Source organism: Antrostomus carolinensis, unplaced genomic scaffold, assembly GCF_000700745.2.
Source record: "Antrostomus carolinensis isolate BGI_N321 unplaced genomic scaffold, ASM70074v2 scaffold4628, whole genome shotgun sequence".
In the NCBI taxonomy this organism is placed as follows: Eukaryota; Metazoa; Chordata; class Aves; order Caprimulgiformes; family Caprimulgidae; genus Antrostomus; species Antrostomus carolinensis.
This window is the reverse complement of record NW_010332127.1, coordinates 2,547-15,885: the sequence shown is the minus strand read 5'-3', so window position 1 is coordinate 15,885 and position 13,339 is coordinate 2,547. Positions and strand designations below refer to the sequence as shown.

The following is a 13,339-nucleotide window of genomic DNA, read 5'->3' as shown; positions in this document are numbered from 1 at the left end:
TGAAGAAGTCACAAAAAAACCTGAATTATAGCTATAAAAAGTGGACAAGACCTAGAAGATTCTACCCCATCTAGCCTTTTTGAAGCTGTGGCCCACAGATGCCCAGTGGACAAGACCTAGAAGATTCTACCCCATCTACCCCATCTTTTTTGAAGCTGTGGCCCACAGATGCCCAAATGGCACTGGAGTTCTTTCCAGGAATCCATGTAAAGATGAAAACAAGCTCACTGTCAGCAAAGGAGACAGGTCTACATGTATTTTAGTAGAGAGATTGGAAACCCCCCATCCAGTCCTCCTCATTAAGCAGGAGGGATTTGCTCCCCTCCAGGGTATCCCTACAGTGGAGAACATACTGCCCCAAAGCCATGTGAAGGACCAGAAGTCACTTAGTCCCATCACATATTAGGGTTCCTCATGCACAAAGCCTCCCTGCTCCATCATCTATCTCTCTCTTCCCCAGAAGTGTCTGTACCTGTTTTTGGCAGTGATATATGACATGATGTTTTGGTTGAAGAACTTCAGGATCAGCGGGATGCAGTTGGCAAACACCAAATGTTGGGACACGTACTCAAACTGAGGAAGAGAAGTGAAATGGATCAACGTTAACTGAGAGCTTCACCTAGGAATGGAAACCCATTTCCAGCCAAAAGCAAAGCAGTCTTGATGGTTTGCTCTAGACACCTTGCAGACCATCTTTCCCTTGGAGAAGTCTGCTGTATAAGGCTTGCACCATATACAGTGACTCCCACCAGCTGGAAAACTTTACTTGCCATAAAGTGGACACACAACCTTTATGGCAGAAGTTTAGGAACAGTTGCACCTAATGAGTGCAGTGGAGCTTCTCAAAGTAAAAACCTGTGCCAAAACACTATATGGGGAAGAGGCAAGGAGGAGATGTAGCTATTACATGAGAAAATACAATAATTCATAGAATCACAGAATCATTAAGGTTGGAAAAGACCTTGAAGATCAGCAAGTCCAACCGTCAACCCAACACCATCATGCCCACTAACCCATGTGCCTAAGCACCACAACTACTTGTCTTTTAAATACCTTCAGGGATCGTGACTCGACCACTTTCCTGGACAGCCTGTTCCAGTGCCTGAGAACCCTTTCAGTAATTTCTCCTAATATCCAGTCTAAACCCTGGCACATCTTGAGGCCGTTTCCTCTTGTTCTGTTGCTTAATTACTTGGGAGAAGAGACCAAGACCCACTTCTCCCCACCCTCCTTGCAGGGACTTGGACAGAGCCAGAAGGTCTCCCCTCAGCCTCCTTCTCTCCAGGCTCAACACCCCCAGTTCCCTCAGCCACAAGGGAACTCAGCACACTTGTGCTCCAGACCCTTCCCCAGCTCCGTTGCCCTTCTCTGGACACGCTCCAGCACCTCCATGTCCTTCTTGGACTCAGGGGCCCAACAATGAACCCAGCACTCCAGTTGCAGCCTCACCAGTGATTCCCAGTGCAGGGGGACCAGCACTGCCCTGCTCCTACTGGCCACACTGGTGCTGATCCAGGCCAGGATGCCCTTGGCCTTCTTGGCCACCTGGCCACTCTGCTGGCTCATGTTCAGCTGGCTGTCAACCAACACCCCCAGGTTCTTTTCTGCTGGGCAGCTCTCCAGCCACTAATTCCTATTCCTGTCACATACCAACCCCAGTCCCTTTTCACATTTGGACTGAAAAATGTCCCCTTACCTTCCTACCAGCTTTTAATTTCTCTCCCCCTTTAAACATTAAATGATCTGGGCAAGTAGAGCTGCATAATACAACAAATCTCTGCAATAATTTGATGGCGTTTCTCTGTTGGCATAAGAAACACCAAATCTGGACAGAACTGACACCAAAACCCCATGATCTATGTTGGTGTGCCGGTCTGTGCAGTTGCTGCCTCACCGATGTGGCAGCTGGCAAGCACAGGGTGACCTCCAGCAGAACCTGGACCAGTCACGCTCTCTGCTACCCTATGCTGCCTCCAACAATGCTGGAAACATCAGCTCAGCACCCACAGCAGTTTCTGAGATGGTCCTTGAGACCAGCTTTGGCACCAAAAGAAATGATGATGGCTCACCCAAAATCAGACCCAAAAGTAGAAATCAGTGGGAGGAAACCCCACAGCTTTCTCCAGGCTCAGTACCAGACTGCAAGGATCCTCCTGCCACGGAGGAAGACATGAGAAGGGACATTTTGGGAGTGAAGCAAGAAAAATTATTGAATGGATGTGGAGGAACCCAGAACAAATGTAGGATTGTAAAAATGTGAGGTTTTGTTTCATTTTATCCAATCCAATCCATGGATTTGTATTTATCCTCAGATAAATATCAGTGGGCTTCATAATACAGATGGGTTTGTACCATGTCAAACCCGTTAAGAGAAAAACAATAAATTAGAAAACACTAATTGTTTGACTTGCAGAATGGGTGGAGAACTGGGCTCAGGCCAGTTCTTTTTTAAGAAGAACTTTGGTCTTTTTTTTAATCAAGGAAAACCTTCATCCAGGTCCAGTTCAATTGGTGTCATGCAGATGAAACCAAAATCAGATTGCATCTAGGACCCAGACCTCCAGGCTCTGTTGAAACTGGAGCCCCAAGAACTTGATCCTGCTGAGGGACAGAGGACTGGATTAGTTGACCTCGTGAGGTCCTACCCAGCACTATTTCTGGTCACTAGAGATGAAACAGAGCAAAAAAAGGGGTCTTGTATAACTCCCATCCCCTTCCCCCTTCTGCCAGGGAAGTCTCATGCTTGTGATATCTCCTAAATTTTAACCTGATCAGCCACAGCAGGATTTTTTTTTTCCAGAAATCTGAAAACTCTTTCCACGTGAGTGGAAACGATCCTGTCAGACCACAGTCAGAGATATATTGCAGGCAGGTTATCCCTGCCCCAGTAACCCTATACAAATCCTGGCCCGCTGCTAGGGTTCCCTGCTATGGAAAAGCAATCTGCAGCTCCTCATGGAAACCATTCCTGGAGAGATCTTTCAGGAGAGGTTCTATCAGGACACATAGGCTTCCAGACCAGTTTGGCAGTGGCTGATCCCTTCTCTTAAGCTCACCTGGTAGATGTGATTCAGCTTAAAGTGCTTGAGGAGCAGCAGCAGCAAAGCCGAGATGCTCTTCACAATGATCTCTTTGTGTCTGTTCACATCAATCCCCAGTTTCATGCTTTGAAGAACGGTGATGCTGGGTTGGAGGGAAAGAAGGTGACAGCACAGTGGGTGTGGGAACAAGGAGGACTGAGGGACTGTTGAGTTCTTATTCATCTGGAGAAGGTCTACAGAAACAGAGACCTTTGCTTCCCTCTGGGACTCCCATTTACATCCCCTCCTGGCTGGTGACACTAAAATACATTAAAAAGGGGGGGAAAAAATAAAGCTGAGTGCCCTCTGCCAGCAGTCCTGGGAAGGTGGTGTGAAGGACACCTACCATATGCTCACGTATCTTTATGATTTATGTCAATTAGCGTGATTTTATGATTTGTGTCACTCAGCCAGCAGAGCACAGCGGCTGCCGACTGCGCTCCAATTGTTACGCTCCTGAAAAACTGGCACTCACATCCTTGGCTTTCAACCCTCTGCCCTGGCAGCAACAGTAGTTTGCACCTATCCAAAGAGACATCCCGAAATCTGGAGCTTCCTGAACCTTATGGGCAAACTCCGACTCTCCTGCATGGTCCAAGACTTTGTGGCAAAGCTAGGATGGCTGGTGGCCACCTCCTCAAGGACTTACGGCATCTCTTCAGGCAACACGTCTGCCAGGATGTTGATGGAGTCAGTCTTGGCTTTAGAGGTGGGTGCTGCAGCAAGGAGGATCTTCAGCAAAGCTATCTGCAGGGGAGGACAGGCAGGAAGGGATGCTCTCAAGAAGGTGTATTCCTTCCTTCTCTTTCACTTGCTGGAACTGGACAACTTCAAACCAACTCTATAGGGTTTCACCAGCCCAAGCTCTGCTCACCATGATGGACTGACTATGCCAAGGCTCTACCTTTCAAACAGGAGGGTACAACATTCTCCTTTACCCATAGAATCCCAGACTGGTTTGGGTTGGAAGGGACCTGAAAGCTCATCCAGTCCCAACCCCCCTGCCAGCAGCAGGGACACCTTCCACTAGACCAGGTTGCTCATCCAGCCTGTCTACTTAGCTGAATTTCAGGACATATATTATACTCCTCTGGGAACATCTTGGGGCCATGGGAAGGCTGGAAGGGGGGTCCCTGTAAGGAAGTTCATAACCTACAGACTCTCCACAGTTTGAATAGCTGTTGAGAGCACAGCCAGGTTGGCAGAGACCTGAAGGTGTTACCACCTTGTTTGCTGAGCCACGTAAAGCACGATGATGGTTTTGTGTGGTTCCTGGCCCAGCAAACCATCACGCTCAGAGATCAGCACAATATCATAACTGAAAGTTAATCTCAGCAAGTTGGACAAAGGCTCAAGGGACCACTCAAGTTTGTAGGTTGCTTCTTGAGGTCAGAAGTGAAGGTGTCTGCATCAGTGTGCAACAACTTGTTGGTAAACACTATAGCTCATGCAACTCAAGTTGGCCATCCCCAACACTTCCTCTCAAGTGTCCAGAGGGCAGGAGCCAGTTTTAAGCTCCCAGCAATGTGGAGGACTTTGTTCCTTGTTCCCAAACCTCCTCACAGATCCTGTTTTCCAACCACTGACCTGTCTCTAACCATTTGACCACGTCCCTGTGTGTCTACACCCCCTGATCCTCTGAATCCCTCCTCTTGGATTGTACATTCCACCCAACTCTGCTCTGGATTCCCACCAAAATCTCACCCTTCAAGTCCTGAATATGCCCCAGAAGCCCCATGGTGAGCTCTGCAGCTCACAGATTGGCACCATTCCCCACTCAAAAGCTCGATATATACTTACCATATACTGGGGGAGATTGTATAACATTGCTCGATACAAGATCTCACAAGGGGTTTCTTGGACTTCCTCTTCCCCCTAGCACAGAGAAACATTAGAAACAAGGGAAAATTATTTTCAGTCCACACACTTGAGATCTATCAGTCACCTCCATAAAGCCCAGCTTGAGGACTTAATGATGGACATAGCTGCATCCTGACTGCAGGAAGCTCCAGACCTTTCTCCGCTGCTATGTTTAATCAAGATATGAACTTCTAGAAAAAACACCATCCAAGGTGTCTCCTAAGGATCATGGAGAACATATGGATTTCTACAACACCTTGGAAATCCTCCACACATCTATCTAGTGATGGGGAGCAGCCACATCTTACCAGAGACATGGGGCACTTCTCCAGCTCCTCCTCATTCTTGATCTGGATGTCTGAGATGGAAACGTACTTGTGCTGGCAAAATACACAGAGGCAGAGCAATATCACAACTGAGGGATGAAACACAGTCAGTGATGACAATATTTGCTGAGTTCAGTAATATCCCAGTTAGGTGTATAGGTCACAGCAGATACATGAAGAACTCATCTTTGTGTGGGACATCCCTCTGTCCCTGAAGTCCCACACACAACATGTCTTTGATTATTTCCACTTACTCCTTCTAGGATCTCTCTGTAAGTAAATGGAGAGGGACAATTGCCTCCAAAAGGCAACCTAGACCCTACATAGGGTCAGTTGGACTCTGAAGGTGTCTCACTCCATGTGGAGCACTGCAGGAGCTGAGGCTGGCCATGCTTCCCACTAGGAATAGCACAGGTCTAGGCAGGCATGTCCAAACCCAACTCTGGAAGTCTGTCACTTTCAAAGGACAACATGGAAAATGCTCGCCAGGACACAGCAATGTTACACCTCAGATAAAGGGAAAGACCAAGTGCTGGACAACCTACTTGGAATTGCAGTGAGGACTCAGGTTTCCATTTTTCACCCCAATTCCTGCAAGAATCTCCAGAAGCTTTTCCTGTGACAACTAACAAGGAGCCCTCTTACCCCCTCCAGTAACACAAGTTAGATGTGAGGATCCCACACTACATCCAGCCCCTCTCAAGCTGTTCAGACCCTGACTGGATCCATCAGATTGACCTCCCAGGGCAGAGAAAAGAGCTCAGACCAAACATGTTGCTGTACATCAGCTGAAGAGGAGCAGAAGACTTAAATTCAGGTGAAACATCTACTGCAGGCTGAGAGGATACATCTGAGGAACCTAAAACTCATTATAATGCTGTATCACAAAGTTTATGTGTGTGGGACTTGGTGCCCTGCAATCCCCCTATGGCCTTAATGATCTTGGACAATGATTTCCCCACTTCTATGAGATCCCCACAGATCTGATCCCACCTCAGAGCATCTGCTAAGGGCCAGGGAGCAAAAATAGCAAGGGATGAGGTTAGACAAGCTGATTACTGCTCAGAAAGGCTTTCTGGGCTGCTTCACCCCATCACCACACACAGAGCCACCATCTCACCTGCTTCAGTGTCTTCACGCTTTCATGGATCGGCCGTGGTAGCCCTATCAGAGTTTCAGTGTCTCTGTGGAGGAAGAAAGAAAGTAAATATGAGGTTGGAAAGGAGATCTGTGTTCAAACACTTCCATGTCATACAAGGTAAAAGAGGGAGCTGGTAGTCTACTGAACACATCTCAGATGGGTCAGGAATTGGGAGAGGTGTTGATATGAGCTGCCCACCCTCCCACCTCCTCCCCAGCACAAGAGAGGAGTAACATCAGGGTGAAGAATTGGGGTGGAATCAGGTCTCTGCACCACACCTAAAAAACAATATACCCTGCTGGGCCTGTGCCAGATGACTCTGCACCCACAGTTTGGTTTGGGCCAGGGGTCACTTATTCCAGGCTAGGTCTGATTTTTAATAGAAAGAGGTCCTTGGAGACCAGTATCTCCAAGAACATATTTTGATAACACCAAGTGCATTGCTGCAGCCCCAGCAAAATCCAGCGCTGCACCACACCATCAAGAGCTTGAGAAAGGTGGAGTTGAGAAAACCTGAGGTCTGTGGACACCTCTCACCAGTTAAACTGCACTGATGGGAGCTACAGGACAGACTTTGTTGGACCTACAGACATAACACTCACTGTCCCAGCGTGAACCCGATGAATTTGTTCCTGCTTGCTTCCAGAAAATGCTCGATGTCTTTCTGTCTGATGGAGCAGCAAAGAAACAAAAACAAGGAGAAGGTTGGAAAATAGACAGATACCAGATCACAGCCTACATTGTTCAGAAAGGACAGCAGCGTGGGACCACCAAGAACGTTTGAGCTTTCTAGCTTTGATTTCTAGAGGTCTTACAAGCACTGGGTTAGAGCCACCATTGCTCTCGTTCATTGGGAGCAACGTGAACCAAAACCACTTGTATTTGGTGTGCAACAATATTGGAGTGTGCAAATAGAATCATAGAATCACAGACTGGGTTGGGTTGGAAGGGACCTTAAAGATCATCCAGTTCCAACCCCCCCTGCCATCAGCAGGGACACCTTCCACTAGACCAGGTTGCTCAAAGCCTCATCCAGCCTGGCCTTCAACACTTCCAGGGAGGAGCAGCCACAACTTCCTTGGGCAACCTGTTCCAGTGTCTGACCACCCTCACAGTGAAGAACTTCTTCCTAATATCTCATCTAAACCTCCCCTCTTTCAGCTTAAACCCATTTCCCCTTGTTTTGTCATTAACTGCCCTTATGAAAAGTCCCTCCCCAGCTTTCTTGTAGCCCCTTCAGGTACTGGAATAAATAAATGGAGAGGAGTTCTCTACAACCAGCACCTCTTCATCCACCTTCTGTGCTCCTACCATGTGCATCTTCAAGTAGCATCTGCTTGCTTTGAGCGAACAAATGTTGTCTCCACAATCTGGCAGAGCATGTGCTGCTCCAAGAGAGCAAACTGACATCTTGTCCACCTTGGACATCTTTCATGAGAACTGGTCAGGGTCTCAGCATTACAAGTAGGACATGAACCATGAGCCAAGGTTCTCACGGGCAGAAAGAAACCCAGCTGGATTTCCAGGCACCAGCCAAGAAAAAACCAACGGTCATTTGATTTTGAAGCTGAGAGCATTAAGTGCTGTGGAGTACCACGGCACCACGTGTGCACCAACCCACATGGGAAACCAGTTCTTGCTGTGTTCCTGTGAGGATTTGTGGGACAGACACACTTAACCCTGTCACTGCTCCTGTGTTTTAAAGATACTGGATTAAATCCAGGCTTGGGATCAACAGCAAAACCCTCACATGGATTAGAAGGAACAGCACAGAGGTTTTCACCCTCTTTTCTCCACGCTCCCCCATGTCATCTGTAGCAGAACTGGTCTTTAGGTACCAACTTCTTTATCCTCAGATGTTTTTCTCCAATCTTTCACCTTAGAGCAAGGCCACTCAAAAAAGCTTCATCTGGCAACATGAGAGTCCCACTCAACAAGCTAGAGGCAATGTCATTAACCAGTTCCCAAGATGATTAGTCCAGGACCTTGCCCTACCAAGATCCATTGGTGCCCATTGGGAAAGCTGACCCTGCTCCCACAGCACTCCAGCACAAGTCTCCTTCCCAGTACAACCTGGGATATCCAAAATGGGATTGCCACTTATTGGCCAAGCTTGGCCATGCTTGGTTTGAAAAGCCTGGAGAAGAGCTCAGCTAAATCTAGTCCAGAAAGGACCAACTGAGACAAAAGAAGCGGAGTCACTTCAGTTCAACTTGCCAGAGGCCAACAAACTTGTCACAGCCTGATGTTCAGCCTACAGTGAACTCCAGAACAGGTAGGACTGGGGAGGGTGGCAATGACACCAGATGGTTTTACCTGACTTTGGGGGCCCAGGGGAGCCCTTTAGGGAACGACACCCTTTCGATAGGTGGGCGCTGAGCAGGCATCGTGGGGATAATTGCATCCCGCTCCATCAGGTCCAGTTCCCCCTCGATCCCACTGTCCACATCATCGTTCTCCTCTTCATCAACTCCTGCTTCGTCATTCTTGAAGGGGTCTCTCTCGTTGTAGATGTCCAAACTGTCTTGTTTCATCAGGGGCTGCAGCAGAAGGGAAAGGAGAAATTCAAGTCACTCTGTGGATTTTATTTCTCTCCCAGCTGCTTGCACTAAACCTCTCCATCCTGGAAGGATCAAGCTCCCAAATGTTCCTCAGGTGAGGATTTCCCACCTAGCTGTGGCCAACAAAGCCTGGTCATGGAATAACCCTCTCTGTACATCTAACCTTGCTGATCTAGGAGGTGTGACCCTGTTTTCCACCTTAACTTTTGGAGCTAACATCTGACATCTCTTGCCTAGCAAAAGAGGCGCTTTCATCCTCAGACCATAACACAGCAACTCCAAGAGTGGAGCTAAAAAAAAGACCAGCTTGCTGTGAGCACTTTGCTCCTTGGTCCTTATCAGCCCTTTGCCATAGGGTCAGGATGTCCTCTCGCTTCCTCCAGCTCAAACACATCATGGGGCTGATCTGCCACAACTGAAACTGGTGGATGAGAAGCTGAACATGAGGCAGCAACGTGCGCTGGCAGCACAGAGGCCAATAACCGTGTCCTGGGCTGCACCCAGAGCAGCGTGGGCAGCAGGTGGAGGGAGGGGATTCTGCCCCTCTGCTCCGCTCTCCTCAGACCCCACCTGCAGTGCTGCCTCCAGTGCTGGGGCCACCAACAGCACAAGGACATGGAGCTACTGGAGCCAGTCCAGAGGAGGCCACCAGGATGATGCGAGGGCTGGAGCAGCTCTGCTGTGAGGACAGGCTGAGAGAGTTGGGGCTGTTCAGCCTGGAGAAGAGAAGGCTCCAGGGACACCTTCTTGTAGCCTTTCAATATATAAAGGGGGCCAATAAGAAAGATGGAGAGGGACATTTTACCAAGGCCTGTAGCAACAGGACAAGGGGTGATGGTTTTAAACTAGAAGAGGGAAGATTCAGACTAGATGTCAGGAAGAAATTTTTTATGCTAAGCATGGTAAGACACTGTCCCAGGTTGCCCAGAGAGGTGGTAGAAGCCCCATCCCTGGAAACATTCAAGGCCAGGTTGGATGAGGCTCTGAACAACCTGATCTGGTTGAAGATGTCCCTGCTCACTGCAGGGGAGTTGGACTAGATGACCTTGAAAGGTCCCTTCCAACCCAAACCATTCTGTGATTCTGTGAAACTGGAAAACACAGGAGCACTTGAGGGGAAAGGGAAACACACCCCCGAGCACAGACTGGATCCCTGAACAGGTGACTGTCCCTATTGGAAAAGCATCCTGGGCTGTGCACCAGGAGGACATGCCCACTCTTACCCTCCGGCTGCGGTGACCACGCTTCTGCTGCTGCTGCTCCATGAGCTCGATGGAGAAGGTGGGAGGCGAAGCAGCGCGCATGCTGCGCATCACCTGGATGCTGTCCTCCGGCAAGGGTGGCAGCCCCAGCTCCTCCCTCTTCTTCACTTTCATCTCCTGTAGGGCTTCAAATCCACCCAGCGTGAACTAGGGACCAACAAGAGAGGTGAGAAAGCATGGAGCAGACATCTCACCTGGATGGCATGGCTCTTCTGGGCTTCCAGGGGAGCAGCAGTCTGAGGCCATCAAACTGGAGAGTTGCAGAGGAAAACACCAAGTCACTGGTTCATTCTCCAGACTTCTCCCCCACCCCATGTCCTCTGCATGGCTCAGCCCACCCTCGTCCCAGAAGAAACCTGTTTGCCTTGTGTCAGCTTCCTGTGCCAACCTAAAAAACCTTGTTATGGTTGGACTGAATAGCGTGGAACATCCAGGCTGCATCAGCACTATTCCCAAAATGACTGCTTTCTGGGAAAAGGAAGGGTTTGCACCCACCAGAAGCACCTTCCAGAGCAGGAGCACAACCTTCTTCATGGGGAAGTGTGGAGCGTGGCCACTGCAGAACTTGGTCACCATCGTGAAGAGCAGAAGAGCAAATGGCTCCTCAGTGTGCACAGGGAAACCTGGTGGAGAGAGGGATCAGGAGCAGGTTCAGAGCAGATCCCCACCTCCCACAGGTCTCTCTGCTGGTCCAGCATGATGAAGGAACCTCATTAGGGCACAATGAAGTTTGTGGCTCACTCAGCTCCATCCTGAAGGTCTCCCGGCAGGTTTTCCACTCGGGGGGATCTGCCTCCTGCTCCACACGGATGTTCTCCACCATCAGGTACATGACACTGAGCAGTACCCTGTCAGAACAGCATGCCAGGCAGGTGACACTGCAATCCAGAGGCCACTTTGACCCCAGAGGCTGTCCCACAGCCTCCACCCAACATGCTAGTGAGGAGCTGAGAGTGGGTACCTGAGCTCTGTGCTGTCGGCCAGCGAGATGGCCGGCTTCCTCAGGGCGCTGCTGCAGGCCTGGCTGTTGCTGTGGGGAAGGGGACGAGCTCAGCACCAGCCATGGGACATGGGCTGCTCCTCACCTCGACCCCCAGCCTATATCTGCAGTGGTGGAAACTGAGGAGGAGGAGGAGGAGGAAGGAGAAAGAAGAGGGCAAGGAGGATGGGAGAAAGAAGATGAAGAGAAGGACAAGAAGGATGGAAGAAGAGAGCGAGGAGGATGGAGAGCAAGAAGATGAGGAGGAGGAGGGTGAGGAGAATGGAATAAGAGGGCAAGGAGGATGGTGAGAAAGGTGATGTAGAAGAGGAGGGCGAGGAGGACAGGGAGAAGGAAGATGAAGAGGAGGGCTAGGAGGATGGAATAAGAGGGGGAGAAGGACGGCAAGAAAGAAGATGTAGAAGAACAGGGCAAGAAGGATGGAGAGAAAGAAGATGAAGAGGAGAAGGGTGCGGAGGATGGAATAAGAGGGCAAGGAGCATGGTGAGAAAGAAGATGTAGAAGAGGGCAAGAAGGATGGAAGAAGAGGGCAAGGAGGAGGGAGAGAAAGAAGATGAGGAGGAGGAGGGCAAGGAGGATGGGGAGAAGGAAGATGAAGAGGAGGGCGAGGAGAATGGAATAAGAGGGTGAAGAGAGCAGCAAGAAGATGAAGAAGAGGGCAAGAGAAAGAAGATGAAGAGGAGAAGGGAGAGGAGGATGGAAGAAGAGGGCAAGGAGGAGAAGGAGAAGGAAGATGAGGAAAAGGAGAGTGAGGAGGATGGCAAGAAAGAAGGTGAAAAAGGGAAGGGTGAGGAGGGCAAGGAGAAAGAATAAGATGAAGAAGAGGACAAGGAGGGTGAGGAAAGGTGAGGACAGTGCAGGTCCTCTCACTCAATCTCCATGTTGAGGAGCTCCAGGAAGGCGGTGAAGGTTCCCAGCCGGTACAGGAGGAAGCTGTTGTGACGAGACCAGTGCAGGACATCGCCTTCATTATCACAGTCTCCAAAGACACCTGGAGAGGCCCAAAGGGAGGCACTGGTTAGGGGGCAGCTGCCTTTGAACCCCTGGAGCACATGGGACCATCCCAAGAAGAAGCTTCACTGCACCAACCTGACACAACCCCCAGAGAAAGCTTCTCCTGACCCCCCCATGCCGAAGCCAGGCAGTGGATACGCGGCCACATCCTGACATGGGGGACGTGGTCCTTACCTTGTGCCAGGTAGAGGATGGCCCGTGCTACTTTGAGCCGCTTGTCTCTGTTGACCACCTCCAGCCCATCTAGCAAGTGCATGACATAGGCCTTCTGCTGAGCTCCATCCAGCTCCAGCCACCTCCTGCCCTGCACTGGAAAGGGGACATAACAACCAGCCGGGTGCCTCCCCAGATGTCCTGCTCTTGCCCAGGGAGGCTGCCCCAATCCTTGGGGTGCTGAGCCCAGAGCTGGTACCTTGAGTATGAAAATCCTCCTCGAAGCATCTCCTGTTGGTGTTGAGCTCAGGTTCCTCAGTGTAGCTGTACAGCTCTGATGGAGAAAGGAGTCAGCAGGGACCTGGAGGAGTTTCACCCACCTCCTCATTGCCAAATCCCTTGTGGGACTCTGAAGCATCCCTACACACCTGAGGAGACACGGGGCAGGGACCTAAACTCATCCCCCAGCTCTTCTACAGCTCTAAGGGGCATCTTGGAGCCACCCAATGCTACCACATTCACCATCTTCATCCCCATGTCTGGGCTGGGCTGTTCCCACGTCCCTGCCCAGAGTGACGGTGCTCGAGCTGCATTTGCAATGTCAGAGGGGTTTTGGGGGGTAATTTTCTGTCCCAGTTAAGCCAGTTTGTGAAGGGAGAGACCACAGGAGCAACTGGGTGAGACCAGCACTGATTTCACATCCAGTGGCTCCCTGGAGAAAAGGAGGCTGAGGGGAGACCTTGTGGCTCTGTCCAAGTCCCTTGGAGGAGGGTGGAGAGAGGTGGGGGTGGGTCTGTTCAACCAAGGACCAAGTGAGAGGACAAGAGGAAATGGGCTCCAGTTGCCCCAAGGGCAGTTGAGATGGGATGTGAGATGGGATGTGAGGAAGAATTTCTTTGCTGCAAGGGTTCTGAGGCATTGGAAGGGGTTGCCCAGGGCAGT

General features: G+C 50.1%; 1 protein-coding gene across 1 annotated transcript in view; it reads right to left on the bottom strand.

The window, feature by feature from the left end:
• Window positions 1-472: 472 nt before the first annotated feature.
• The window catches only part of LOC104529156 (striatin-interacting protein 2), a gene marked incomplete at both ends in the record, with an annotated part of 13,819 nt that continues 952 nt past the window's right edge, over window positions 473-13,339 (bottom strand). Inside the window, 15 exons of the mRNA XM_010173370.1 lie at window positions 473-573; window positions 3,057-3,183; window positions 3,730-3,827; window positions 4,881-4,955; window positions 5,249-5,320; window positions 6,387-6,450; window positions 7,010-7,075; window positions 8,724-8,947; window positions 10,186-10,377; window positions 10,726-10,853; window positions 10,972-11,078; window positions 11,192-11,260; window positions 12,101-12,221; window positions 12,419-12,553; window positions 12,657-12,731. Of these exons, the coding sequence (XP_010171672.1) occupies window positions 473-573; window positions 3,057-3,183; window positions 3,730-3,827; window positions 4,881-4,955; window positions 5,249-5,320; window positions 6,387-6,450; window positions 7,010-7,075; window positions 8,724-8,947; window positions 10,186-10,377; window positions 10,726-10,853; window positions 10,972-11,078; window positions 11,192-11,260; window positions 12,101-12,221; window positions 12,419-12,553; window positions 12,657-12,731 (1,654 nt within the window). The remainder of the gene's footprint in view (window positions 574-3,056; window positions 3,184-3,729; window positions 3,828-4,880; window positions 4,956-5,248; window positions 5,321-6,386; window positions 6,451-7,009; window positions 7,076-8,723; window positions 8,948-10,185; window positions 10,378-10,725; window positions 10,854-10,971; window positions 11,079-11,191; window positions 11,261-12,100; window positions 12,222-12,418; window positions 12,554-12,656; window positions 12,732-13,339) is intronic.